General features: G+C 45.8%; 2 protein-coding genes across 6 annotated transcripts in view; one reads left to right on the top strand and one right to left on the bottom strand.

Moving 5' to 3' along the window:
* The window catches only part of ADAM12 (ADAM metallopeptidase domain 12), a 675955-nt gene extending 670363 nt beyond the window's left edge, over window positions 1-5592 (top strand). The window contains exon 26 of one of the 2 annotated variants that reach the window (XM_059053840.2): window positions 538-5587. In XM_059053840.2, coding sequence (XP_058909823.1) covers window positions 538-598 — 61 coding nt within the window. In that variant the 3' untranslated portion in view covers window positions 599-5587. Of the gene's footprint in view, window positions 1-537 lie in introns of both variants that reach the window. The other variant, XM_067024331.1, reaches the window with a different exon arrangement.
* Window positions 1-27047, bottom strand: part of FANK1 (fibronectin type III and ankyrin repeat domains 1) — a 128531-nt gene that overhangs the window by 439 nt on the left and 101045 nt on the right. Inside the window, exons 4-16 of one of the 4 annotated variants that reach the window (XM_067024335.1) lie at window positions 24719-24843; window positions 17789-17870; window positions 16687-16761; window positions 15760-15825; window positions 12657-12822; window positions 9747-9890; window positions 9145-9222; window positions 9011-9055; window positions 6983-8899; window positions 6338-6370; window positions 5448-5518; window positions 1948-2102; window positions 239-362 (exon numbers count right to left, since the gene is read on the bottom strand). In XM_067024335.1, coding sequence (XP_066880436.1) covers window positions 8834-8899; window positions 9011-9055; window positions 9145-9222; window positions 9747-9890; window positions 12657-12822; window positions 15760-15825; window positions 16687-16761; window positions 17789-17870; window positions 24719-24843 — 847 coding nt within the window. In that variant the 3' untranslated portion in view covers window positions 239-362; window positions 1948-2102; window positions 5448-5518; window positions 6338-6370; window positions 6983-8833. Of the gene's footprint in view, window positions 1-238; window positions 363-1947; window positions 2103-5444; window positions 5522-6337; window positions 6371-6982; window positions 8900-9010; window positions 9056-9144; window positions 9223-9746; window positions 9891-12656; window positions 12823-15759; window positions 15826-16686; window positions 16762-17788; window positions 17871-24718; window positions 24844-27047 lie in introns of those variants that run through there. The other 3 variants (XM_067024333.1, XM_067024334.1, XM_059053858.2) reach the window with 3 other exon arrangements.

Below are 27047 nucleotides of genomic sequence, written 5' to 3' on the forward strand. Positions count from 1 at the left end.
CATGCCCCCTGTAGTGGAAGCGCAGAGTCCTAACCACGGGACCACCAGGGAATTCCCCACACTGGATTTTGAAGAGTCAGTACCCCGGCACGTGAACTATCTCATAATAATTCTGTATGTTGGTGACACATTGAATGACTCTGGCTAGAGTGGGTTAAGTGAAACGTGTGACTAAAGTTAGCTTTATCTATTTTTACTGAAGACTGCTACAGAATTTAAAGGTACGCGTGAGGCTCACCTTTGTGGCTTTGCACCATTTTCCTGTTCAATGGCACACTCTTCTCCTGCGGACGGACGGGAGCAGAGGGTCATAGACGCGGCTGAAGATGCTGCGAGGTCCCTTCTGGGATCTGCGGTTCCTGCTGAAAGCAAGAGGGGTCTCCAGCCCCCAGGGCAGGGGGTGGGGTCTGATCCTGGCAGCGAGACACAGTGCAAGAAAAGGCACCTCCAAGCCGGGTGTCTGTGTCTGCAGAAGTCGCCGGCAGGGCCTCTAACGACAGTTGTGTTTTCTACTCTCTGGTTTTGCTCTTCCTGCAGACCTGCTTCCAAACAGCCCCATCAAGTGCCCAGAGCCACCCACATCGCCTGTGCAAAGTGAGAAGCAAAGCCAACACCGTTGTTCAACAATGAAGACAGAAGTTTGCACTATCTCTCTCTCAACTCCGGTTGGAGTTATTTTTTGTATCAACTTTTAGAATTTTTTTAATCTTTCAAACACCATGATTTGAAGAACTTTGAGCTACTGCCGTCGGTGCTGTGCTGTGCTGTGGTGCTCTGTATACTTTTACTTGCTCAGGTACTTGTAAATTATTAATTTATGCAGAATGCTTGCTACAGCGCAGTGCGCTGTAGTGGGCGGTTTTTTGTTGTTGTTTTTTAAACCATCACTGAGTTTTCCATGGAAGGAAGGCTTTTTGTGCTTTTAATAGTTTAGTGAACTTGAAATACCGCGCTTTTATGGGATTCTGGACAGGATGTTTACCTTTTGAAGGAGGCTTTATTGGACAGCAGTGCCCCAGCTACCCGTGGCTGTGGTTATGGTACCAGACACAGCTCAAGAGACCCCAGGTAGAACCTCAAGTGATTTTCTGGAAGCCCTGCTCTCAGGCCGGAGCCTGGCTTCTGGTCCAGCCTATGCTTGGCTTGCAGGGATAAGCTGGGCCCCGCCGCAGCTGGCAGGCTGGCCACCGGGGTTATTTTATCCCCTGAAGCTCCAGGGGTAACAGGGAAGGACCTGGCTTCTGACCAGGAAGCTCTGGAGAGAACCCGGGTCCGCGGAAAGGAATTTTAAGGTGTGGCCGCACCAGTATAGAGACTGGAACACGAGGCCAGGCAGAAACTTGACCTTGAGCTCACCAGCCCTGAGCGCATTTGGAGAGCAGGCAGAGAAGTTCGCTTTATAGAAACACCAAGAACTTCTTTCCCTGGCTGCCCTTTAAGGAGTGCTGGTATCGGCACCTTATTTAGATTGGGAAGGGTGGTGTTTCTGCAAGACAGCTACTGCCCAAGCACTGCAAACCTCCAGCTCCCTGTACTGTTTGGAGCTAAACACATTACCACCTTGTATTTTTGACTCTAATACAATGACTCTGTGTTCCGACAGATAGATGAGGCTTTCTGTGGAGCATAACTCTTTTCAGATGTGACCCAGTAACCAGATCTAGGGAATCAATTCTGTAGATAAAAATCTCCCTTTACTGCGAGGTTCAACTTATTAAAAATTAGGCAGAATCCCTATGCTTGCAAAAACTACAACCAAATGGAATGCTGTGTTCATTGGGACAGGTTATGGTCTGCTATCCTTGTTAGTACATGTTGCACAAAGAACCCTCAGTTACTAGTAAGTTCTCTTTGGGGCATCTTATCTTCCCAACTTGGCTGAGGAAATCTTTAAAAGATGTTTTTGGCACAGAGTCTGAATCTCTTTCTTAAGCCCTTACAACTTACCTGTTGAGCATCACAGAAGTGGGATAAGGAAATCAAGGTCCTAGTCCTCACTATTCACGAAATGCAGTCTTGGGCAGCAGCCTCATCAGCCTTTCACTCTTTAGATGTCTGACTGGGGAGCCATTTCCAAAAGGAGATCTTGAAGATGCTTGTATCTAATGGCATGAAAATTACAAAATGACTCAGACAAGGCAAAATGCCATTATGACTCTGTCTTCTCGTGGGGTCCTATGCGACTGGTTTTGACATTAGAAGGCAATTGACAGCGGTTCCATAATCCACTCTGTTTTATGATAGGGACTTCATCTGGGGTCATTTCAATGGTTTTTCTACGCCTTGAAGCAGAAAGACAAAACATACCAAGAATCTTGGTTTGCCTTCCAGAAACAAGAGTGCATTTAACTCTCCCCGTGTTCCCACCGTATCCAGGCAACATTGTAGCCACAATCGTGGATAAACTCAATAAATCCATGTCACACACACACACACACACACAAGGGAACTCGGCTCTAATACATTCCAACTCTTATAGCATGCAACTGTTCATTATACATTTATTAATTTCTTAAAACTATAAAGCCACGTTAGAAACTATTACTGCTGATGAGTACATATACAGAATTACTATAACTGGTATTATATTTGGTAACTATAGTAAGGCCAAAACATATGCTGTTGAAAAGTTTACAGAATTTTTATGGTGCATTATGTGGGTATTGTCTTTGTAGATGCCCAAATCCTTGGATCTGGCATTTGTAGCCCCTTCTCCTAGTGCAAGGAAGAGGATGTGAACTTTTTTTTTTGTCTGTCCTTAATTATAATTCCTATGCTTCTATTTCAGAGAACCAGGAAAATAGTTTGATATTAAAGGAGATTAATGCTGTGATCTTACATCCCATCATCAGTGGCCACTCAGGGGCCACAGCTGATGACACATTCTTATCTCTCTACAGTACTAAGTGCTTCTATAGAGCCATGCAGTTTATTTCTGGAAAAGAGCATAGTTAAACCTAATATCCCCTTACAATACACAGATAATATTATTAGAGGAACAGTACTTCCAAATGCAATATTTATCAAATGAAGTATATTAAACAATAACTTTCATTTTAATATAACTTAGCCGGGTTGTTTGGGGGGGGGAGCTATTCCTCCCCCCTTTTATATCCTCATAGACGATAGAAACAAAAGTTAACGCTTATATTTCAATGGCAGTCTATTTTTAATACTTTTTTTTTTAACTGTATAGGCATGAAGGAGAGAGTTGACGCGGGCTCAGAAGGCCCTCCCCGAGAAAGTCAGCTTGTCCCACAGAGCAGAGGCCCTAAGTAAGGGTAATCACCTTCCTCCCTCCGTCTTATGGGAGCTGTAGGGTATATGACCCCACTTTACTGGGAAGTAGATGTGGCTAATGTTCCAGGCGTTTCTACTGAAAAGTTTATCGCCTGAAGTTCTGTGTAACAGTTTGTTGTCCTGACACATGGAGTCAGATGTGTAGCAACCAAGAGAAACAATACATCACATTTTCCATTGTCAAAATATGCATATAGAGATTACACTTCCCAGTGTGAATTTTTCCAGCTTACACATGTGGGATGACATCACAAAAAAACCACAAGAGCAACAACTTAAACTACATGAGAATAAATACTCCGGACTAGTCTCAAAGGGGACATTTTTATGCCTTCTTAACTTTGTTAGGAATTCTCAGCCTGAAACCAGAGTCCACTGTTCCGGCAAATCAATACAACACATCAGTGTAACCCCTAAGAGAAGAACAGCTCAAACTCTGCTCTGTGGCAGGCCGTTCTTAGGAGCCTGTGATCTCCATGGTGCTAAACAGAGCCTGGTGCTGGCCCGGCGGGAATTCTCAAGCATCTCCCTGCCATCTCTCCACCGCTGTTTACAAAGCACTCTGAGCCATTGAGACCCCGACAACCCAAGAGGGCACCGTGCCGGGGCAGCAACCTGACCCTTCGCAGGCTTATTTCATTTAAAACGTTTGCTCTGGAGGGCTCCCCGAGGTGTTCAGGGAGCAGGAAGCCTAGGGCAGACTCGGTCTGGAGATCCTTCCTCACTGTTATCAAACCGACCCCAACAAAACCCAGATAAACGTTACACCCGGAAGTCTCCTGGTGCCGATGCTGACCCCCCAGGGGTGACTCAGGCTCTGGGTCCCCCGCACGACGGCTGGCTGGCAGCTGCCATCTCTTCTCCTTCCCACAACTCACTCATGAGCAGGCCATGAACACATCTGGACACAGGCAGCCTAGGCTAATACCTCTCTTGGCCACTCCTTATCACCCAGACACAAGTTCCTTCCCCAGGCCCAACCCAGCACCGAGGCTTCTCCAATCTCTGACAGATCCCGGCGTTTTTAGCTACTTCAGGTCACCCAAAGTGGTGGCTGCCCCACAAGTCCACCCATCGGACACCCAAAGCCCAGCCTTCTCCAGCACCACAGCTTGGAGCAGCCCTGCCGGCTCCCCCGCCAGCCTGGAATCCAGCAGCGTCCCTCCCCCAGGAGGGATGCTAAAGACTTCTATCTATTAGAAGGGGGAGTTGGCCATAGAAAATCAGTTCACCCCTAATTACAAAATTCTCTTGACTCGCTCTACAGTTCCCATTGACATCTCTTTCTTTTAAACCTGTTTGAAAACCCTGATAGTCATACCAGTAACAACAAGCTAAGAAAGATTCGTGAGCCCCAGGCTGAGAACCATTTCTGTGCAGTGATGCTTCCAGAAGCCATTTACCTGCACGTGAATAAACTGTTTCCCTGCCTTTCTTAAAGAAAACCCCCTCTTTACTTTGGGGACAGCAGTGGTGGCTTAGGATCCAGACATTAAGAGCCTGTTCTATATGAGAAAAATTAGAAGAAACACCGCATATAAAATTGTAATAGTCGATAACGGATTGTGATATTAGCCGTAAGATTTAACACACAATTAAAGGAATTCGCCATGTGACTTGGCTCTTCCAGGTTCAATACTCTGTAACCAAGCCTGATGTTTCCACATCACCTCCAAAACACATGTCCTGTATTCTCCCTGTGGTTCTCCTTCCATAAGATAATTGTTTAGTTCTCAATTTAGCACATTGTAAATCCAGGAAAAAAAGGATAAATCTCATGTGATCATTTTAGTTTTACAAAGAAGTGGAAGGATGTCTACGTTCACGGCCTATATAAGCAAGTACTTAAGTAGGAAGGACAGTGATAGAAAAAATATATCAAACTAGAAAGGGAAAACCCTCTAAGAGTCCAAGGAGGACAAGTGGCATCAGAGTTCCTCACGCTCTTGTACCATCTATCAGGTCAAGTGGGGAGGTTTTAAGGAAGGTGCATTGTTTGAATGTGTGTGGCACATAGTATCACTCTGTAAAACTTGCCTACAGGCTATTGAGCACAGTACAAAGTTACAGCTGCTAAACCAGTACATGCGTTTTTATAGGGCTTCATCCATTCATCATGCTTTGGTTTGCTAATTTTTTTCACATACCTTTTTATGTTACAGTTGTCTGTTACCTTTGTACACATTTCTCATACTGGGGGGTCTACAGGTAACACAACCTGCTTTTCCATAGAAAAAAAGTCAATGTTACACATATTATATCCAATAAATGGTATACAGGTTAATATAAAAATGTGTCTCGTTCATTACTGAGCATGTTACCAAAATGGAGGAGGGGGAACTCTCATGTAGAGAAATGTATCTATATTCTCATCCATTTATAGATGCATGATGAGCTGGAGGGTCAGAGGATGCGTGCTGCAGTCCACATGAGCCCGTCAGGCGATGGGACAAGGACGGGAGAAGTTGCCTTTATGCCTTTTCACACACACTGCGGGGCGGGGGGGGAACCTAATACTTTTTTGAACGATGTGATACACAACCTATCAAATAAATTTTTTAAACTCACCTTATTTATAGAAGAGATAAATTCAAAAAGCAAGCAGGATTAGAAACATTTACATCAGGCATATCCAGAATAAAAATCTAATTGCAATGGGAATGTACTACAAATTTTTTTTTAAACTAGCATCCAATTTCATAAAGAACTGCAGTAAATACCGAGAAAAACAGATTTACAAAATGGTAACAAGTGTCCTTATTCTTACCACCCTCTACCCATGACAAACCAAGCAGGCAAAAAAATAAGTACATAGAAGACCTCATAGTTAATAATGTAGCTCAATTGTTTATATATATATTATATATATATATATATAATATAATGCACTAGAAGTAGACAATCTATGCCCTAGAAATGTAATGACTCTCGAGTCAAAGCTGAATAGAAGACTGTCTAGCAAATAGCAAATGAAACCATTTGTGATAACACACTCTACAGCCATGTTTCTCAGACTCCTTGAATTATAAGCACTCACCTGGGATGCTTGTGACAATCCAATGCTCATGTCCTTTCCCGAGAGATTCCAATCCAGAGGGAATTCCAATTCAGAAATAAAAAGTATAAGTTACTTGGGGAAAATGAAGCTAATGAAAGCATGGGTTGCTTCCTTGGGAAAATTAAAAACACAAGATAAACAACCACCATCTAATCTTATTAAGGAAAAATATTAAAAAGCAAACACACGTAGCACCTGAGCATATAGAACTCAGCAGCCCACTGTAACCCAATGAGATCACCTCAGGAATATAAGGATGGTTCAATATTTTAAAATCTAGTAATCCAAGTCAGCAAATTAATAGCTTGTAGGGAAATAGGCCATATTATGATAACCAGAGATGCTACAAAAGACATTTGATAAAATTCAATATCCATTCCTGAATTTTAAAAAGTCCGAATATAGATACATAGGTAGAAAGGTAGGTAGATAGATAAAAATTTAAAGTCCGAATAAAATAAGACTGGAAACCAAAGGACTTGAGAGGTGCTTCAGTGGAAAATTAAATTCACAGATACAAGCTGGGACCTTACAAGCAGTCATTTTTGGCTAAGTTACACTGCGACGACAAGCCACTCTTAAATTTCAGTGACTTACGACACGAAAGGGCTATTTCTCACTCACATGTCATGTCCATTCTGGGTGAGCTCTGGCTCTTGTCTCAGGACCCTGGGCTGATGGAGCAGCCGCCATCCAAATCACGGCTGGTCTTGTGGCAGAGGCAGGAGGGACCTGGGGATTCTTAAAGCTTCCTCTCGGAGGGACAGGAGCCACTCACGTTTCATTGAGCAAAGTCAGCCCCATTATATGGCCAAGGTTGACCTCCACAAGAAGGGGTGTGCCCTCTTCCCACATGTCATGAATATTATATACAACAGACCAAGGAATGAAGTTGAAGTGAATGTCAACATTGATCACGGTGGGGGAAAAGGAGCCTTGGAACGTCGTGACGACGCTCTGACTTTTAGAGAGATTTTTAAAATCTATTCCAACAAATCTAAAGGAATAAGCATTTGTACAAAAGGTAAAACGCTAGTGAAATATCTAAGGAGAGGACTGCACATGATCCACAGATCCAGTTCCTAAGGTGGACAGTATAAGCTGTAGGGAATAAAGTTGAGAACTGCCAACATCAAAAAACTGACTGTGTGTTTCTTCTCTCTGCCCTTCCCCCAGAGCTCTGGCACTTAAATAACCTTTGAATTGCTCTTTCCCTGCAGAGGAAATTCCAGTCCCGTGCAGACCTCTGTAGCTGGTCTTCTCCTGGGGTCAAGCTAACCAGCTTGTCTCTGGAGACGTGAAATGCATGCAGTCGGCTCGCTCCCCTCTTTGCCGATTTTTAGGTGTGTCTGCCAAATTAAAGCTCCAACACGTCTGTGTCTGAGCTCCCAACCAGCAGACCTGTTCATTCCTACTTGTCTTAGAACTGAGTGATCAGCATCAAAACCCTTTCTGCTCTGAGGACTCGATGTAATAATAGACTCCTCTTTGGCAAAGTTGTCAACAGGTCAGCAGGCCGGCTCTTTCATGGTCAGGGCCCGAGTGTAAGCAAACGCACCCTCAGACAGGTCTGTTCTAAAAGGACTGCTCTAATGGAGCAGAATTGGAGTCTTGAAATATGTATCTTGTGCTTTGATGTGAGGCCAACGGCTGAGCAGAAAACTCTTCACGTGGCCTCCTGGGCTTTCAGGAGGAGAGCTCTCAGGATGGAGCACCGGCCTGACCACGCGGCCTGGAAGGCCTTAGGTTGGGGAGGAAGGACATAATGCAAAACACATGGGAGAAGGAATTTCCACCGGGTCCTGGAGTGGCTCGGAGGACAGCTTGGAGGGCAGGAGCGGGAAGTGGGGGACCCGTGTATGCTTGTGCAGCTCCGGGACATAAATATTTTGCTTCACGTCTAACTCCAAAAGGCCCGAACACAAGAAAATATCCCCGGTTCTGCAGATGCCCGATGACGACACCACCGCCACGCGTACTTAGGTAAAAAGATGTATTTCAGGGGCTTCCCTGGTGGCGCAGTGGTTGAGAATCTGCCTGCTAATGCAGGGGACACGGGTTCGAGCCCTGGTCTGGGAGGGTCCCACGTGCCGCGGAGCAACTGGGCCCGTGAGTCGCAACTACTGAGGCTGTGCTCTGCAACAAGAGAGGCCGCGACAGTGAGAGGCCCGCGCACCGCGATGAAGAGTGGCCCCCGCTCGCCACAACTAGAGAAAGCCCTCGCACAGAAACAAAGACCCAACACAGCAAAAGTTAATTAATTAATTAATTAAAAACTCCTACCCCCAACATCAAAAAAAAAAAAAAAAGTATTTCAAAGTGAGAACAGTTGTATGTTACAAAAGTACTGTGAATCTTCACTAAATAATTAATCAAATGTATAGCCCTCAAAGATGCAGAATTTCACCTCTCCAGTTCAAGTCCCGTTTTGCTTCGTTTCACTTGGCTTTCGGAGGGAGGTAAGAGGTGCCCCGGTCAGCGAATAGATGACTTCTTCGGCATTTGCTTTTTTTTCATTTCTTCTAATAAGGAGACTACATTCTAGATAAACAAAAACAGGTGCATGTAATCCAAGGTTTGGGGGTTTTTTTGTGTTTTTTTTTTTTTAAGTGCTGCAAAATGAGCCTCAAAGGGCAGAAAGAACATCCCAACCTTTCTGTCAAAAACTCTGGCCATTTCTAGGACACCTTTGCCAAACTGAAAGAGAAAACAAGAAAAATGCTTTTGTATCTATGCTCTCTCCTCCTCACCAGGAAAAATCCTTAGATGGAGATGGAGTTACATACCTCATTTTTCACACTTGCATCTGCCCCTTTGTCAAGAAGTAACTGGACTAATTCTTCATGGTTATTCAGCACGGCCACCTAGAAAACAAACAGCGGGGGTGAGCGGAAGGGGGTTCCTGCGGAGACAGGTCCAGGACACCCACCAGCAGCAGCATATGCTCAAGAGTCAGAGCTGTCTGGGGCCGCTGTGGCTTTGCGGGATGGGTGCGTGGACCTCGCTGCACAGTGACGGCAACTGCAAGGGAAAAGGAAAGGAAATCTGCTTTTCTCCATATGCAGGATATGACCCGACAAGTCCTAGGCCAAGCCAGGACAGAGAACAGAACTTCTTTGTTTTTATCCTAAAATGGCCCCAGGGACTGGGGTTGGTAATCCTTCAAGAAAGTTGTCAAAAGACAACAAAAATACTAGAGTGACACCCCCCACCAAAAAATGCTGTGGTGACATTGCCATATCTTAATTCACAGGCCCACAGGGAATACGCACGCAACCAAAACCCAGTCTCTTACGTGGCTGCACTCGCAAGAATTTCTGCTACAGGGGCAGCTCTGACCTTAATTCCACCTGTCAAGCCAGGCTGCTGTGTGGAGCAAAAGGCGTACCATGAGAGGGGTCTTCCCGTCTTTGTCTTTCCTGTTCACATCTGCGCCTGCGTCAATCAGCAGAGAGGCGACCTTCTGGTTCCCCGAGACCGCGGAGACTCTCATGAGCGGGGTCCACCCCGAGCCGGCGTCCGCGATGTCCACCTGGAGAGCCACAGGGAGAGCGGCTCTTAGCCCACTTTCTGTTCCTGAAAATCACTCATCAGAAACTTATAAAGAAATGTCGACTTGCCCAAATTCCCCCAACTTAGATAGCAGTCTTTCTAGACCTGGTGAGAGTTGATTGGACTGTGCTGATTTCATTCACATTTACACAGTGAGCAGCTGTGTTTGGACCACTTTCGAGAGTGCTGAGAAGCCCCAGAGGGCCCCTCCCCACCCACTGGCATCTTCATTTACATTTTGTTCAAATGGAAAAAAGATGGCACAGAAAAATGAAACATAATCACCTTCTCCTTGGCCCCATGTGAGCCCTGCCTTATTTTCTCGTGCCTAACTTTCCTCGTCTGGATTTTAAAGAGTGTCCGCTGCTTACTTTTAAGTGTCTTTGTAAGCGGCTTTAAATCCCTTCTGGAACAAGACAGTGATATAAACACCCACCCTGATACTTACCAATAGGTCTTAATTTTAAGCAGGAGAACTACAGCTGGAGTAAATACAAAGCAACCAGATCTCGTACATGAAATCCAGTCTGAAACGTTAGCCAACCTAATGCCTTGTCCAAAATGTACTTTGCCTGGTAGTAAGATGGGCCATTTCTAATAATCTGCCCGACATTAAGATCCTTCAATTTCATGCTTTTTAAGACATATTCTAGAATAATAAAATGTAGATACTGCCTCCTCCAATCCCAACAAAGACCTCATCCATCCATGAAGAGCGGTACCGAAGTAGACATATACACATGTGCACAGACGGATGCACGGATGCACACACAGGTCTAATTCAGAAGAATTACTTACAGAAGAATTACTCAGAGCTATCTGCAGCTTTAGTATGAAGCGTCAGACCGGAATAACAAACAAGGAACTGCCAGTAGGGCCTTAGGACCTTGCAGGTGGATTTGTGTGTATGAGATTAGCCACTGCAACACCGTTAAGATGTGCAGCTCTTCCTCTCGCAAATAACAAATTACCTTTGGGCAGCAAGCTCCCTTACATTTAAATGATAATAAAATAACCACCTCGTACTACAAGGTACTTTATGCATTTTCAATGCACTGCCACGCACATTTTCCCTTTTGGTCCTGAGGGTTAAACAGGGGTAGCTATTTTTATTCCTGGTTTACAAATGTTTAAACCAAATCTCAGAGAAGTCGAATACCTTCCCTGAGGTCACATGGCTCATTAAATGTAGAAATGGTTCCCCATGCAAATAACTCGCTCTCAGTATAGCTCATTCGATTCGAGAAGAGGGTGACAATGCCCCACTTTGCTCCCAGGTCCAGCCCACTGGCTTCCAAAGCATCGGATCAACCAGCTGCCAAGAACAGAGAGGGACTCGTGTTGACATCATCTACCAGCCGCCTGCCAGCCACCCAGAAATCTTCTGTGGACACATTTATGGAGTTCCAGTGCTACAGAAAAAGATGGAATTCACCCCCAGATGAGTGTGTCCACAACTAAAGCCCAGAGAGCCTACACTTCCAAAATTCCAGTATTTAAATGTTGATGGCAGAGGCCTGCCCCTCTTTCAGCAAAGGTCAAACTTCATTTTCAGCTACAGACTTTTACTGGGTCCAAAGCCTGAGCAGAATTCATCATAAACCAAGCAAGAGGGATGTGGCTGTCACTACCACCCAAGCCAGGTGTGGGCCCTAACCACCACGGCACGCAGGCTGATCCTGCTGACCTTTTGCGCGTGTCTCTAAAACAAAACAAGAAATGTAATAAAAGGGATTTATCTTGATTGAGGTTCTTCCTTCAAGGGGCCCTCTTCTCAGCCCTCTAAAAGCAGCAGTGGGAACCAGTGAGATCCCACAAGTTAAGCCTTACTTTTGCCCAATCACACTTCAGAGACAAACTAGGACAAATCTACAGGCATCTTCCGGGAGACATAACTCTTGTCCATTCAAGTTTATTTTCCAGGTCATCAGTTTAATTTCTCAGTAGTCTACACCACCTGGCAATCACAATTAGGCGAGAATTTTGTTCATCATTCCTTATTTCCATGCCCTGAAATTTTTATTTAACTTCTTTGAAATCTTGAACTAAAGTTTTCAAAGTTAGCAGCAGTCACCCTAATTGAGCTAATTCTATTTGCCCATCTTCAAATATCTTTAGAAGTCCAAACAACCCTACTCCTATTTGCCAAGTAGAATTTGTGCTTTCTGATGACATGAAACCAGAAGCAAACCAACATGCCTGCTTCAAAGCAAAGACACGAGAGCTGGAATGCTCTATTCTTGATACAGTGTTTGCTCTTTGGAAGTTTTTTTTAATGACTAATCTTTAAAGGAAACCAAGAATAAAAATAATCTAGTTCTAAAAGCAATAGGCAGCACTATGGCTGTAAGAGTTCTGAACATCTTGGTGCGGCCAGCACCTACGACAGTATCTGGTGTGTTGCAGAGGCGCCATCAAGCTTTGTTGGCATAGAGAATGAACAAAGGAATAAACGAAGTAGAAGAAGCATCAGGTCCAGCTCTGGATTCAGCACTGTTTCTTTTTCCCCAACACGAGATGAACCTCCATGACAATCTGAAGCCTCACTATCATAACAATTCTATAATGATCTTTTTTTTCCAAGGCTTCGGGAACTTTCTTACTCGTAAGTCACAGAACTTTCTCCAGCATTTCTAGGTTCAACTAATCAAAAGACATCCACATAAGGCCCTGCTTGTCCTAAACCCCATGGAACAGCATTTAGGTTCTTAACTCTACGTGTGTAGTTAACAAGGACTATCCGTACCTCACAGCCGTCCTTTATCATCCACTCAATCACACTGCAGTGGCCTCCATCTGCAGCCCAGTGCAGAGCTGTACAGCCTCCTAGGTCTCTAGTGTCCCAAGAAGCACCATGTCTTCGGAGGTATTTCACAATATCCAGGTGTCCTGCGTAGCACGCAAGCATTAGACTGCAACACACAGCAGAAAAAGCATTTGGCTATAAGTGCGGTCTCCATACTCAGGTCTACATTTACCCTCCCTGGCTTAAACCTAAGAGAGAAATCCTAATTTGGGTGGAAAAGCCATGAAAATTATTCACATAAAATGTATGTGTCTATCAACTGATGAATAGACACATTGTGGTATATCCATACAATGGAATATAATTTGGCCGTAAAAAGGAAATGAAGTACTGATATATGCTACAATGTAGATGAACCTTAAAACATTACTCTAAATAAAAGCCAGACACAAAAGGCCACATAGTATGATTTCATTTATATGAAATGTCCAGAATAGACAAATCCATAGAGACAGAACTAGCAGGTTAGTGGTTGCTGAAGCTGGAAGAAAGAGATTGTAAGTGACTGCTAATGAATATAGGGCTTCTTTCTGTGTTGATGAAAATCCTCTGGATTTAAATGGTGATGGTGGTTACACAACTGTGTTCATATATTTTTAAACGCTGAATTGTACGTTGTAGCAGAATGAATTTTATGGTATGTCAACTCTACCTCCAAAAAATGAATAATCTCTGTAATAGAGTAAAATGTTGGATTTTAAAACATCTACCAGTCCATGATGATATTCAAAAAAGAAAAAGAAAAAAAATCTCATTGGACACTATTAGAGATAACTGTTAAACCAATTCCTTACTCTAAATATTGGTACTTAAATATTTTTGTTGTCTTTATAGAATACAATGTAGTCCCATCCCCCGTTGATGAGGGAAAGTTCTTGTTAACAGAAGACTACACAGCTAATAAATATAGGAGGAATCATGGAATTTAAAAATCACTTTTTGGCAAGTCCCAATTAAATAATTGATTCAGGCAAGGATCATAGTAGATGCTAAAATTTTTGGATGAAAGTTTAATGGAGAACAGGATATTTACACTGTACTGAATTTCTAACCCATAGATTATTTTCTAATTGCAACAGGAAGCTGTATCTTTACAAAGGAAAGATTTAGCTGTTACCACCCTCACCAAAGGATCAGAAGTAGAATCGCCAACTGTGGGGCAACCTGCATCACAGGCCTGACAGAGGCAAACTGAAGTCACAACACCAGCTCTGAAGTGCTCTTGCTAAAAATGTCAGCCTGAATCCAGTCAAGCCTTTAAACCTAATTTTAACTTTATTGGAAATAATGAACAAGTTAAATGCCTCCTTCACACCTAGGAGGCAACTGAGCAGATCAAGAACATAGGGCATCCTCTAAGATAATTGATCCCGTCTCCTCAAAAGTCATTGCTATAAGAAAAAAATTTTTAAAAATGAAAAGAGAGACAGAGGACCAGTTTCACACACACAGGTTTTCACCTTCGGTCTACTGATGGGAAGTATTATATTAAGAAATTTCCTAATCTAGACATCCTTCCCCTCCTGCATGATCCCTTAGCTAGGATGGAAGAGATACATAAATGTCTTCACATAAAGACGTACAAATAGCTTTCCTTCTATCAGATTTTATCAATAAGGCTATCCTCTGTAGCCTTCCAGCTTCCTCTCTGCTGTGGAAAAGTTCAAGGTTATTATCAGTACCTAGAAAATCCGAACAAGCTCATTGGTAGAACAGACAAACCACAGAACCTATTTTGGAGGTGATCTTTTAATAAATTTTCTCATTTCTTGTATGGATATTGGCTATTTTGGATGTTCTACTTCTTGAGTTGATTTTGATGGTTTAAATTTTCTCTAAAAAAGTACCCATTTCAATGATTTGATCAAATCTATTCTAGATGCAAATGTACCACTTTCTTTCCATGCTTAAATTTGCTCTATACTGTTATGAATCCTTATTTCTAATTTTTTCTTTCCTCTGAGATTTACAAAATTGGTCCATTTTATTGGGTAGCTTTTGTTTAAAAGGTAGCTCTTACATTTCTCAACAATCTTTATTTTATAAACAATTTCTACTTTTAAAAAATTCTTCTTTCATACCTCTCAAGTTTTTCTTTTTCCTTTTTAAAATGGCACTATTATTTTTCCAAACTTCTTGAATTGATGGCTTAGTTCCAAAAATACCTAAGAGTTATTTGAAAAAACTACTGTTTAAACTTACAAGTGATTTTTTCAATGTTACTAAAATCTATTGCTGCACTATGTCCAGAGAGTGTGGTAGGTAGGCTTTCTGACTTTAGAAATTGATGTTCTCTTTGTGGCCTACCGTATTTGATCAGTGTTATGCAGCTAACTCCTTACATACTAGCTTGCAGTGCATAAACCTTTGATCGGCATACATCACGTGACTATAAGCTCCTTGAGCAAAGGCTTTGTATTTTATTCACTGTTCTACCCAAGTGCCAAGCACAGAGCCTGGCATGTGGTAGTCATTCAGTAAATATTGGTTGATTTTAATTATTTTTATGTCTTTCTAAAACATTCTCTTATCATTCTAAGAAAAAGTTTCCAAGTATCATGTTCTTTCCACAAACTTCTCCTGCAAGGCACTCAGCCCTTTCACCTCAGGGAAGTAATTGGGTTGTATCTTTGTGGATGCCTTTTGCTTCCTTGGAAACACCTAAGACTTCTAGTTAACAGAGTCAGGCGAAATGCAATGAGAGCCCTTAGGGAGGTACAAAGTGCCACAGGCACTTACAACCAAATGCCCAGCACACGGCTGGAGAAAACTGCTTCAATAACTATCACTTACTGAGCGCTTACTGTCTGCTGGGCTCAAGCTAGGGAAGGCAGACGCATTATGATGGATATCCCCCAAATACCCTGTTGAATGGAAGAATAAGTGGACAAGTGAATAAGCCAGTTTTTGAGTTGCCATCGTTCCTTTGAGACCTATCACCTCTCAGTACTGTCAAAAGAAACAAGAACATGTTTGGGTGAATCAAAAACCCAAGCCTAGTAACACAAGTATGGGAACAGTTTAGGGCATGTTCCATACCTACCTGTCCTTGCCGCTTCCATTCCGTAGATTCACATCTGTGCCATTAGAAACGAGGATTTTCACAAGCCTAAACAAGACAAATTTCAGAGTCGCTGGATAAGCAGATTTGATGAATAGGAACCCACCATAACCCAGTAAAAATGAACGACTCTATATTTAAGACCTGTCCCCGCGGCAACTCTCTCTTCTCCATCTTCAGAGGCAGCTGGCTTTAGAGACAGGGCATTACTAAACCAAGAAAGGGCCTCTCCACACCAAAAAAAAAAAAAAAAAAAAAAGGTTTTTACCCTTTATGTGAATTATTCATTGAAAACAAAAAACTATACCACATGAAACAAATTAGACTATGAAACTAACTCACTCTCACTTCAATCACCATTGGAAATACATTTTCAAATGGTAGAATCTAATGAAAATCCATTTCTATTTCTTTAAAAATGGCATTTTAGTAGTTAAAATATAAATATGTTGGAAAAAATAAGCTCTTAGTATTTATGTGTATCTCCATGAGGAGTAGAGAAATTAGATTGTGTCAGTGGAAATTATATCTGAGCAACCTATGAGGGAAATTTGTTTTCTAGAATGAATATCCCTCCCCTTTCTTTTTTTTTTTTTAAAGAAATTCACATTCCAATAACCAGTTTTCCCAGGACATATAAAATACCTTGCAAAATGTAATTTAAATGGCTACCTCTCTTCCTTATCACGTGATTATACGTTTTTATACCCTCTCCTGCATGTTGTGTGACTTTATGAGAAAAGCAGCTGAGCTTCTGTTCAGCCCCAACGTGGCTCAGTTTTGGAAAGAGAACTGAAGCTGGGTTCCGCCCCCCACGGCCCTTCCCCTCCCGTCCCTGTCCCGAGAGGAGCCTTTGGGAGGAGTGAGGGGCTCACCCCTCCCTAAGGGATGCAGAGGGAAGCGCCATACCTGGTGTATCCTCTCTGGGCAGCGACCATCAGAGCCGTAAAGCCAAACTTATTGGGAACATCAACCTTCACGTTGCTTGGGGGGAAACACAGAGGGAAAAAAAGAGATGAATGTGCCCACACGGCTCCCTGTGGATTCACAGCTGACTTCTCTTTCAGGGCACAGGTGGTTAAAATGGTTCATTTTCCCAAAAATTTCAGTTCCTTCTGCGCCATTAAGTTTTTGTTGTCTTAGACTGCCCTGCCTAATGTTTTAAAGGATTCAAATTCACAAGGGAAGCAGAGGAAATTGCTGTAATTTCACTTAAAATAGGCATTTCCTTCAATTCAGAACCATTACGTAATCTGCTAAAATCCTCTATGAAGAGCACGGCCCCTCTAAACTAGCGGGGGACACAGTGGCTTCACTGCAGGCTCTCAGCTCCACCCAGCACGAGCCTGGTCCCCGCCGCACCCACTGGGCATAAAGCACTGCTGCTCAAAGAAGAAAGCCCAGCTCTTCAAGGGCAGCTTAGAAGCTGTGGCATTTTGCGGGAACCTTCTCCAACTTACAGGGCCTCAATTCTCACATGACTTGTCTTCTAAGGCACTGAACACTATCAATTCAAAAACGATCTAGATAACGTTGTCCTGTTTTCATTTGGGAGACAGCTTCAAGTATCTCATTGCCCGCAACTGTATTCAACATTTTCTCTCTAGGGTTTTATCAGCCTTTTGAGTTAGAAACAGCTGATTTAGTGATTCCTTAATTTCATCAGGAATTAGACGCGGGCATTTAGGGGCAAACTTTGCCTAAATGCTACGGCATATAAGCAAGAGTCATAAGTTATTTCTGGGAAGAATATACGACACCCAGACTTGTCATATCTGTTTTCAGTGTTCATTAAATAATGACAAAATACACCAGTTACATGGGGCTGTCTCCGGCCATCTTTATGAGCCATGCTGCACTTACACCAGTCACCTGAGATCAATTTTGGAGCCAGTTTCAAAGCCGTGGGGAATTTTAGGAAAATAGTTAAGCTGCATGAACGCATTTCTAAACACTTACTGGGCATTTAAAAAAAAAAAAATTAAGTTTTTAAAAGGCAGAGCTCTCTCACCCTCCTTGTAGTATTCGAAGCAGCAAATCTTCATCGTTCACGATGACAGCTCTGTGCAAGTGTTCACTACTTATGGGTTCTCCTGAAGAAAGTAGATGGAAAGCAGTCATCCAAAATATAATGAAAGAAGGTTCATTCCAGCTCTATTCCTCCTGGGGCCTTGAGTGGAAGTTCATGTTCACCTTCAAGAAGGCACTTGGCAATTCCACTGAGTATCTCTTACATGACATACTCCACTCCTCCTTTTACTGAAAATAGACCTTGTTTTCACATATTAAGAGAAGAACATTTAGACTGTCCTAAAGGCTTGGGACGTTTTCAAGTTATAAAAGTACCGCTGTGTGGATGTTATTTTGATATTTGAAAATAATCCTTTCAGATTTCATAAGACATAATAAATGTCTCTTACGAGCAAGGGAAAGCTCCACCATTGTCACGATGTGCTGGTTTTGTTTGCCAAGAAGTCACTAAACTATGTGAACAACAAACGAAAAAAGGCAGATTGCTTTAACATTGGAAATCCACAATTTCAGGCCTGCCCAGGAACAGCATTCACGTTGGCCTTGCCTCCTGTGAGCTTGTGGGGGCAGGAGGGCTCATACCCGGAGAGGTAGAACACTGGGAGAAAGCCTGATTGTGGGAGCGAGGCTGCCAAGTGGAGAAGAGCAGGCGAGGGATTCTGAGAAACAGTAAAGGAGCGGTGGGAAGAGGGGCAGCCCTCGGTGCATTAACTCCTTGTGGAGGAGAAAGGGGCAGGAGTCCCCAAATGAACAGTGTGTGAGCTCGGGACCAAGTGACAGAAGCCCGTCCATCAGGATGTTCATTTCATGGCTTCATTTGGTTCACGTTCCATGACGTTCTGACTTTTTTGATGATTAGGGCTAAGTTTAAATGACGTAATATAAGTGAAGTGCTAGACCAGCACCCGTACGTCGTTACGTATCTGTTGTCAAGGTAACAGAGCGGCAGCTGCCGTGGTCCCGGGCCGCCCACCTTTCTCTCCTGCCTGGTGCCCAGCCCCTCCCACACTTAGCGCCCTCTACCGGCCTTCACAGGCATTGCGCTGACACTCCCTGGCTTCAGCCATCTCAAAAGGGCTCATTCACTTATTCAACAAATGTGTCTCATTTTTTGTTGGTGGGGGGGGGTTTTTTGGCCGCACCGTGTGGGATCTCAACTCCCTGACCAGGGATCAAACCCGTGCCCCCCAACAAATGGTCACGGATACCTTACACGCCTAGTCCGGACACTGGGAGCCCCAGAGAGAATGAGACACACATGTGCCTCTCTTGCCCTCCACACTGCAGGGCCCACTTTCAGCTGTTACTATTCTCCACCCTGAAAGAAAACATCCCCTCCACCCTATCCTCCCACCGCACCCCTAAGCCCCCTCTTACAGCCTGGCCTGCAGCGGTCTGGGCCACCTCAGCCAGCCGGGAAGTAAAATCCCAGTCCTGCTCCGCAGGGTGGAAGAGCTCTGGGATATGCCAGTTCCCAGGCACAGGAGCCGGTTTTCTCCTGGTTTCCTGGGCGGATTTTTCGCTGGACAAAGTACAAACCGGGAAACGGTGGGGCAGAGGATGAAGGGACCCCTGTCAGAGTGACCTTTAGCTGATACCCTTTTCTTCTGTTCTGGTTAAAATAAATTCAAGCCAAGTTAAAACTGTTTTGAAATAACAATTTTGTCTGCTTGAGCTTTGCCAATCTCCTCAAGATGTCTTAGCTATATTATACTTCCTTTTCATCATTCCACACATAGTTTTAGACCAAAACTCAAATAAATGTATCATGATAACCCACCAGAGGACGAGGCCCACGGCGGTCCCTGGCCTTCGGAGGGAGGTCATGTCGTTCGCGAGGGGCTAGGGGAGGGGGCAGAGTTTTGCCCCCTGGAGGACATTTGGTAAAGTCTAGTGACATTTTTGGTTGTCACAACTTAAGAATTGGTACTACTGGCATCTAGTGGCTGGAGGCCAGGGATACCTCTAAACATCCTACAGACATGGGCAGCCCCAGTCACCAACCACGCAGACGCTGAGAATCCCTGCACAAGAGTCATACGGACTCAACATGATCCATACTTTAGTGGGCAAATGAAACCCATGGAAAGTTCCTCTTCCCTCTTGCTTCCCAGAAAGGAGGAGGATGGTGTGGTGGGAAAGTCTCCATTATCCCACCAAACGGCCCCTACTTCTGTGACTCTCAAACATCAGTTGCCACTAAAAACACCAAAATAAGTGATTTGCACAGAATCCTCTAGAAGAACATAGGAAGCTCTGCCTATTTCTACTGAATTTTTAAGTATGGTATCCTAACTAGATCCAATTAACTAAGCTGTCTCTAGAACTTCACATGCCGCTTTTTTTTTTTTTTTTTTTTTTTTTTTTTTTGGTACGCGGGCCTCTCACTGGTGTGGCCTCTCCCATTGCGGAGCACAGGCTCCGGACGCGCAGGCTCAGCGGCCATGGCTCACGGGCCCAGCCGCTCCGTGGCACGTGGGATCCTCCCGGACCGGGGCACGAACCTGCGTCCCCTGCATCGGCAGGCGGACTCTCAACCACTGCGCCACCGGGGAAGCCCCCACATGACGCTTTTAATCTCCTTCAGACCGCAAAACAGGGCCAGAAAGGCTGAGTGAGTTGTCCAAGGTCACCCAGATAGGAGGGGGCAACATCAGAGCTCAAAGGGAGGTCTTCCAAAGGGCCACGCTCCTTCGTCTGGGGCTTAACAGATGTCGAGGTAGCTGACCAATCCATCCTATGCTTCCACTCTTACTAAATTTTGTATACAAGCAGACATCTTAAATGCACACACATGAACCCCCAGCCCCTGCCAAGTGCGAAGTGCAAGGGGAGGCCTAAAGCTTAGAAAGCTTCGGAAAAGCGCTAACTTCTTGCGATTTGAGGCAAAGCTCTAAAAGCACACGCAGCACCCAGCACATTACGCCCTGACCACCTCAGTCCCCACCATCCCTCCAACCTGCCCAGCATGGCTCTCCCGGTACAGGCACTTCGCATCCTACCCAGGGAGCTCTGCAGCGTGCAAATACCAGAAAACAGAATACGTTCATTTCGCGCTTAGAAGCTTGAGGACCGTGCATAGCAGAGACCAGGGTATCTTGATATTATGATATAACTTCAATAAATGTGTTGCCTGTTCCAGTTTCTGCGAGAGGTCATCAGCGCTCTCCCAACTTATTCTGGGATCAAAGGGACACCTCACGGAAGAGAAGGAAAACGACATAACTGTCCATCATTCCCTGCTTGCTGAGTTCCAGCGAAAGGAAGCAATAACTATCATCGGGGCATGAAAGCTCTTTCTCAGCATTAACTCATTAACCCTCTCAGACCCCTGCCAGGAAGGCAGCTAGGTACTGAGGATGGCCGCCAGCCCAGGAGGAATCAACCGAGGCACGACAGAGTCTCACAGGTTACAGGAATTTGACAGAGAACAGAAGAGTGCAGAGGCTCTTGTTTGCAGGGCAGAGCAGTTCTTTCTTCTCCCACTTGAGGCGGGAGTCACGAAGAACAGAGAGGACATTCCAGGGTAAGCAGAATGTTCCAGTCCTCTGCCCCCGAATCCTTCAAGACATTGTGGGCCTGGCCCAAGGGATTGCTATCAATGAGTGCAATGGAATATGAAAAAGGCAGGCTTTGCCTTTGTGGGTTTGTTTTTCTAATGTTTACCAGGGTGTCGCAATTATTACAAATAGTGAACTGACGCTGCCCGTGGTGAGGACGCCGTCATGGAGCAGGACCGCAGGAGGGGACGCCTGGCTAGGAGGAGGAGGGGGGACAGACCAGTCTTTGGGAAACCACCGCTCTTGCTCTGCAAGAGGGTCATTTAGCTGCAGATGTCCCAACAGATATTAAAATGTGGTGATAACACCTTTCTTGGTGGACTTTAAGTCTCTATTATAAACAGTGAATAAATGATGAGCTCACTGGCAAAAAATATTTGCCAATTAACAAGCAGCAGCTGTTTTCCTTTCTTTTTAAGGGCCCAACTGATTAAAATTGCAAGCTGCCTCATTTAAACAAGTCTCCTGTACTTTACCTGGCGGGGGGGGGGGGGGGGGGGGGGGGGGGGGGGGGAGGCTGAGCATCCTTTATTCAAAGTACATGCTTTTGTGATTCATTAAAGCACTTGCTAACCGAATGCAAATTACCAACCCACAGAAGCATTTTCACTTGTTTTAGCACATTCTAAATTCTTTGTTTAGCATGATCTGCCTCCTTAAGAGAGTATGCTTTGGATATTATAACAGCAACAGCCTAAGGAAGCAGCAGCCGGCCAGAAGGAAGGTTTCCCTGATCCTTCCCACCCGGAAGAGCGCATCCTGGCCGCAGGCACGTGTGCTGTGACCTGACGCTCGGCTCCCAGGGCGTCACCAGGAGCCTCACCTCCAGCCCACCCTCGTCCCCGCAGGAGGTCTTGTCTGATGAGCCACGGAAGCCACGGACTGCAGTGACAAAGGCCTTGGACCACTGGACCAGTTTTCCACGGCTGCCTCTCAGAAGCCAGCTGAGCAAGGAGAAGGCACAAGCGGCCTGCAGGCACCACCCTTGTCAGCTGACGGACCCAGAGCTATGACGGTCTCCGCCTTCCTAGAAGAGCTCCACATGGTGCCCTGACTCCATGTAACCTCTGGCCAAAGGTCCAGGAGCCCCTGCCCTGGCTTTGATGTGGTATTAAGGATCCTAGGGGCCGCCTACCACACTTGGCTTCTATGCCCAGTTCACCCTCACCCAGCAGGTTCGGTGGCCTCTCCCCAACCAGTGGGAACCAGATCCATCTCCCAAGAGACAGGAAGGCGAGCTGAGCCAACGAGAGCTCCTCCTCCCTCCAATACTGACTGGGGGCTTTTTGCTCGCTGTCCATCCCACCGTTTCTTAGGGATCTTCTACAACCAGACATGACTGACCCATCACCCTAGCCCCTCAGGAGCACACAGGGTCGGTGGAAGACAAAGAAGATGAACGAACACGTAAAATAGGAGGCAAGGAGTGTTACCGGAGGTGGGGAGACACCGCTCTGTGTGGGGCAGGGACAGAGTGCAGAGCAAACAGGGGAAGCCACACGAGGAATGGCCTGGAACAGAGCTCTGCCCCGGAGTGGGCTCGGTAGGCCCAGCAGTGGGGAGGGAGGGCACCCCAGAATGCAGGGGCAGAGCCAGAGGAGTGCAGCACTGGCTGGGGGTGGGGGAGGACGGCAGGGAGCCACAGGCGGCCTGGAGGAGCTGCCCTCCAGTCTCTGTGCACACACTGGGCTCCCTTTGCCCACTTTTCTCCTGCCCCGCTCCTCCCTCCTCTGTGCCTTCCCTCAACACACAAAGAAGTAAGGCACGGTCTGCTGCTCTGCCTTCTTTTCTTGCCCTTAAAAACTCCAGGACCTCAATATCTCCCATAGAAAAGCAAATACTTTCACCCCCACCAGATTCAGGGCCAAGCCCTCTTTCCTGACCTGCATCTCTGGAATCGACCATTTCACGTCAAAAGTCTCCTCTGAAACTCTATTTCTCCACGGCTAGCTGAGCACTGTTCGGGGGCGTACACGGCATCTCACCACCCTCAGCTTTAACTAAATTCTCAGTTCCCCAAACTGAGTTCCAATCCCCTAATGCCTTGTTTGCAATGGAAGATGTCATGAACCAACTCAAAATCTGAATTACCTTTCATCTACACAACAATGCCCATCACTAAATGCCTAAAGGACACAACCGAAAATCACAGAAAAGATGTATATACGTATACAAGCCAAATGCTATGTTGACTGAAATTTTAAAATAATGTTTAACTCACAAAAATTTTAAACAATGTTTAACTCCCTTTGTGCAATCAAAAAAAGATTGGTCTGTATTTTCAGTGGGTGGGTATTTTCAGAAGTGAAAAGCACTTCCGACCGTTTTAATCTTCACAATATTCTAGTTCAGAGATGGCACTTCATACACACACACCTTCAAAATTTTTTAAAATACCAATCACAGGGACTTCCCTGGTGGCACGGTCATTAAGAATCTGCCTGCCAATGCAGGGGACATGCGTTCGAGCCCTGGTCTGGGAAGATCCCACGTGCTGCGGAGCAACTAAGCCCGTGCTCCACAACTACTGAGCCTGCACTCTAGAGCCCGCGAGCCACAACTACTGAGCCCACGTGCCACAACTCCTGAAGCCCGTGCGCCTAGAGCCCGTGCTCCGCAACAAGAGAAGCCACCGCGATGAGAAGCCCTCGCACCGCAATGAAGAGGAGCCCCCGCTCGCCGCAACTAGAGAAAGCCCGCGCGCAGCAACGAAGACCCAACACAGCCATAAATAAATTAATTAAAAACAAAAAAATCTTTAAAAAAAAAAAAAAAAAGAAAGAAAGAAAGAAAGAAAATACTGATCCCAGAAAATATTTGCACCCTTAGATTTGCCCTGGGCAAAGGATGCGGCCCCTGTCCCCCACCTCTGTGTGGGCCCCCTCCCCGCGTCCTGTGGACTGAAGCAGCGCTGTTCACTGCTCCTCACCCACAGGCCCCCAGGGATCAGGCTTCTATGTCAAGTCTTGGCGGATACACTGAAGCTGCGTCCAAAAAGGACGGAATGCTGAGTGGGCCTCTCCCCCGAGGTCGCCTGTGGGGCAGCCTGTTTCTCCGCGTGGGAACCCTTGCTTGGCCCGCACCCCTCTGGCCCATTTCCTGAGAAAGGTGACTCCATCCTTTTTTTCTGAACGTGCCCTCCAAGGGAAGCCCTGGCACAAAAACAGCTCTTGCATTTGTTCGAGCATAATTAGACTTCCCTTATGCGACGGCCAGGCCCGGCCAGAGAACAATGTTGTCACAGTGCTTAAAAATGACATGGTTTCTGCTTCCAGTAAAGCCAAGCAGAAAGCAGAATACCGTCACCTCCACATTGCTTGTCACGAGTTTCAAGTTCTGCATATACTCACTGGTCGTAGATACCAAGACCACTGGGCTGTACTCATGCTCTCCGGAGGGGCTGGTGACCTTCAGTCGAAACCTGTACAGGGTCCGTGGGTCCAGACCTTCCACAACATGCTTAGTCGCGTATCCCCTAGATGGGAGGAGACACACGTGATGGTGACACCAGGTAATCGGGGCAGCGTCCTCTGAAAGGTACTAGGAGAGCAAGTGGAAGGGATTTCTGAGCACTGCCTGCCCCCGGTACAGAGCTGACCTAGGTGGCTGTCCGTCTCTCACCCTGGGCTGAACTCTTGAGCACGAAGGACAGGCCAGGCATCCACCCCTGCCCGGCAGGTGCCCTCGATGCCGCAGCCCCCCTCCCCCAGGGCTGACGCTAGAGCTGGCTCGCGATTTTGTACTTTGGAGAAATGATCACGTTAACCCATGATTTTTTTTTTTTTCTTTTGTCCTCATATGGCAAAGTTTCACAATTGAAAGCTAAGCTCGGCAGTCCAAGTAGCACATACGTGATTGCTGGGTGGGGTCTTCGGGTGGATGGGTGCCGCTGTGTACCTATTGCGGGCAGAATCCCACTGCAGGGAGAGGGCATGACTGGTCGGAGCCCCCGAACAGCTGGGGAGGTGGGCAGCGCAGAGATGACTCTATCATGCCACACGGTCAGGTTCACCTAGGAAAACGTTTGTGGGAAGCAGGTGCTGAACACTTGGAGAACAGAAAACTGATTAGAGGCTGCGATGAAAATCTGCAGGCCTCCAGGCAGAAAGACTTGAGTTGGATCGTTTGGAGCTGAAGAACGAGCACCAGGAAGCACAGGCGGGCAGTGCTGCAGGCTCAGGAGATGCCGAGACCCCGGCCCTCTGCCCGTGAAGCAGGGCCTGGGGCTCTGGTTTTGACTTGCCGCACTTTCTAGGATACCAGGTCCCCAAAGGTCCAAGGAATTGTACGTCTATCCCAACAGTCCCAAAATCTCAGCTCCTCTTTGCTGCCAAAAACATTTATTAGCATCTGATTAAATTCCCTGTATCTCTTTTCAAAGCCTTCATCTAAATCTTTCTTTCCTTTTACCTCAAAGACTTGATCTGTGTGTGTGTGCAGGGTGGGTGGAGAGGGGGTAAGGATGTACTATCTCCAGCTCTTTTCTCCTTTCCTGCTTCCACATCCAGCCCAGGCCCTGCCCTCCTCCCTTCAGGACACTTTCCACAGCCCCTTGGATGCCAAGCTTACCATCTTTTTTCCCATTTTCTGTGTATAACTTTCCCTTCATTCTCAGCAGACTTGTACAGAGGCCAGAATCATACTTCGGGGCTCACAACTATCTTTCAAAAATGTTGATGTGCTACCTAAATATTTATACACCAATTCCTTTCCATGCAACTCACCAAACCTATCTAGTGCCCATTACCTGGGAGGTGCTGGGCCGGGTGGGGATGCAGCCCTGGACCAGTTCAGGCCCGAGATGCATCTGTCAACTCTTGCTGATGGGTGCAAGAACAGGGGCAGTCCAGGACAGTGAGGGGTGACAGCTGCGTCAGGCTGAAACGACAGTGCTAGAGTTGCCGTCATTACTGATAAACCCACTGGAAAAGCAGTGTCTCCCCAAAGATGCAGGCACAGTGCCCAGTGCATAGTGAGCCGAGCCCACCGTTGCTCCAGGGGGAGGAGAACCCTTCAGGATCATTTAAGATGACCCAGAAGGGCTTCTATCTCCCGAATTCATCCATGAGACAAGTTAATTCCTCTACAGTGAGGATGAGTGAGGGGAGAGGGGGCCCCAAAGCATGTCCTTAGCAGAAAGGCCTCTGATGTAAAGTGAGACATGGGGCAAGCAACTTCCAGAACAGACAGGAGGATAGGCAGGGGAAGGAAGAGCCCAGGCAGTCTGAGAAAGACACGTGGATTGGAAGGACAAGGAATCCCAGGGGAATGCACGGTTAGGTGAGAGCAAATGGTAACTGACAGAAAAATCTAGTGCCGGGTGATCAGGCAGGTCCGGATCTGTGCTCCTGAGAGGGGTCTCAGCTCAGAGACCTGGAGGACCATGTTTGAAAACAGGAAATGATTTCCAAAGATGCTTTGCCCTTTGTGTTTCTCTCCCTTTGTCAATCATCCAAAACGTAAAATTTTAAGATGAAATGAAGTCCAGAATACTCGGCGATCCCCCTTTTCTGTATCACAAGTTACTCCAGGCACCAAAACCTAAATGACTTCTTGGGCGGAGCTCTAACAGAGCCATGAAAAAGATGGTGGGGGGGGCAGGGGACGTTGAGGCCCTCCGACCTTCGTCTGTGTTCTCCTGCCCTTCAAGGGTGGATGCAGCCCTCTTCACTGAGACTA

The sequence above is a fragment of the Kogia breviceps genome, chromosome 2 (assembly GCF_026419965.1).
Source record: "Kogia breviceps isolate mKogBre1 chromosome 2, mKogBre1 haplotype 1, whole genome shotgun sequence".
Classification (NCBI taxonomy): domain Eukaryota; kingdom Metazoa; phylum Chordata; class Mammalia; order Artiodactyla; family Physeteridae; genus Kogia; species Kogia breviceps.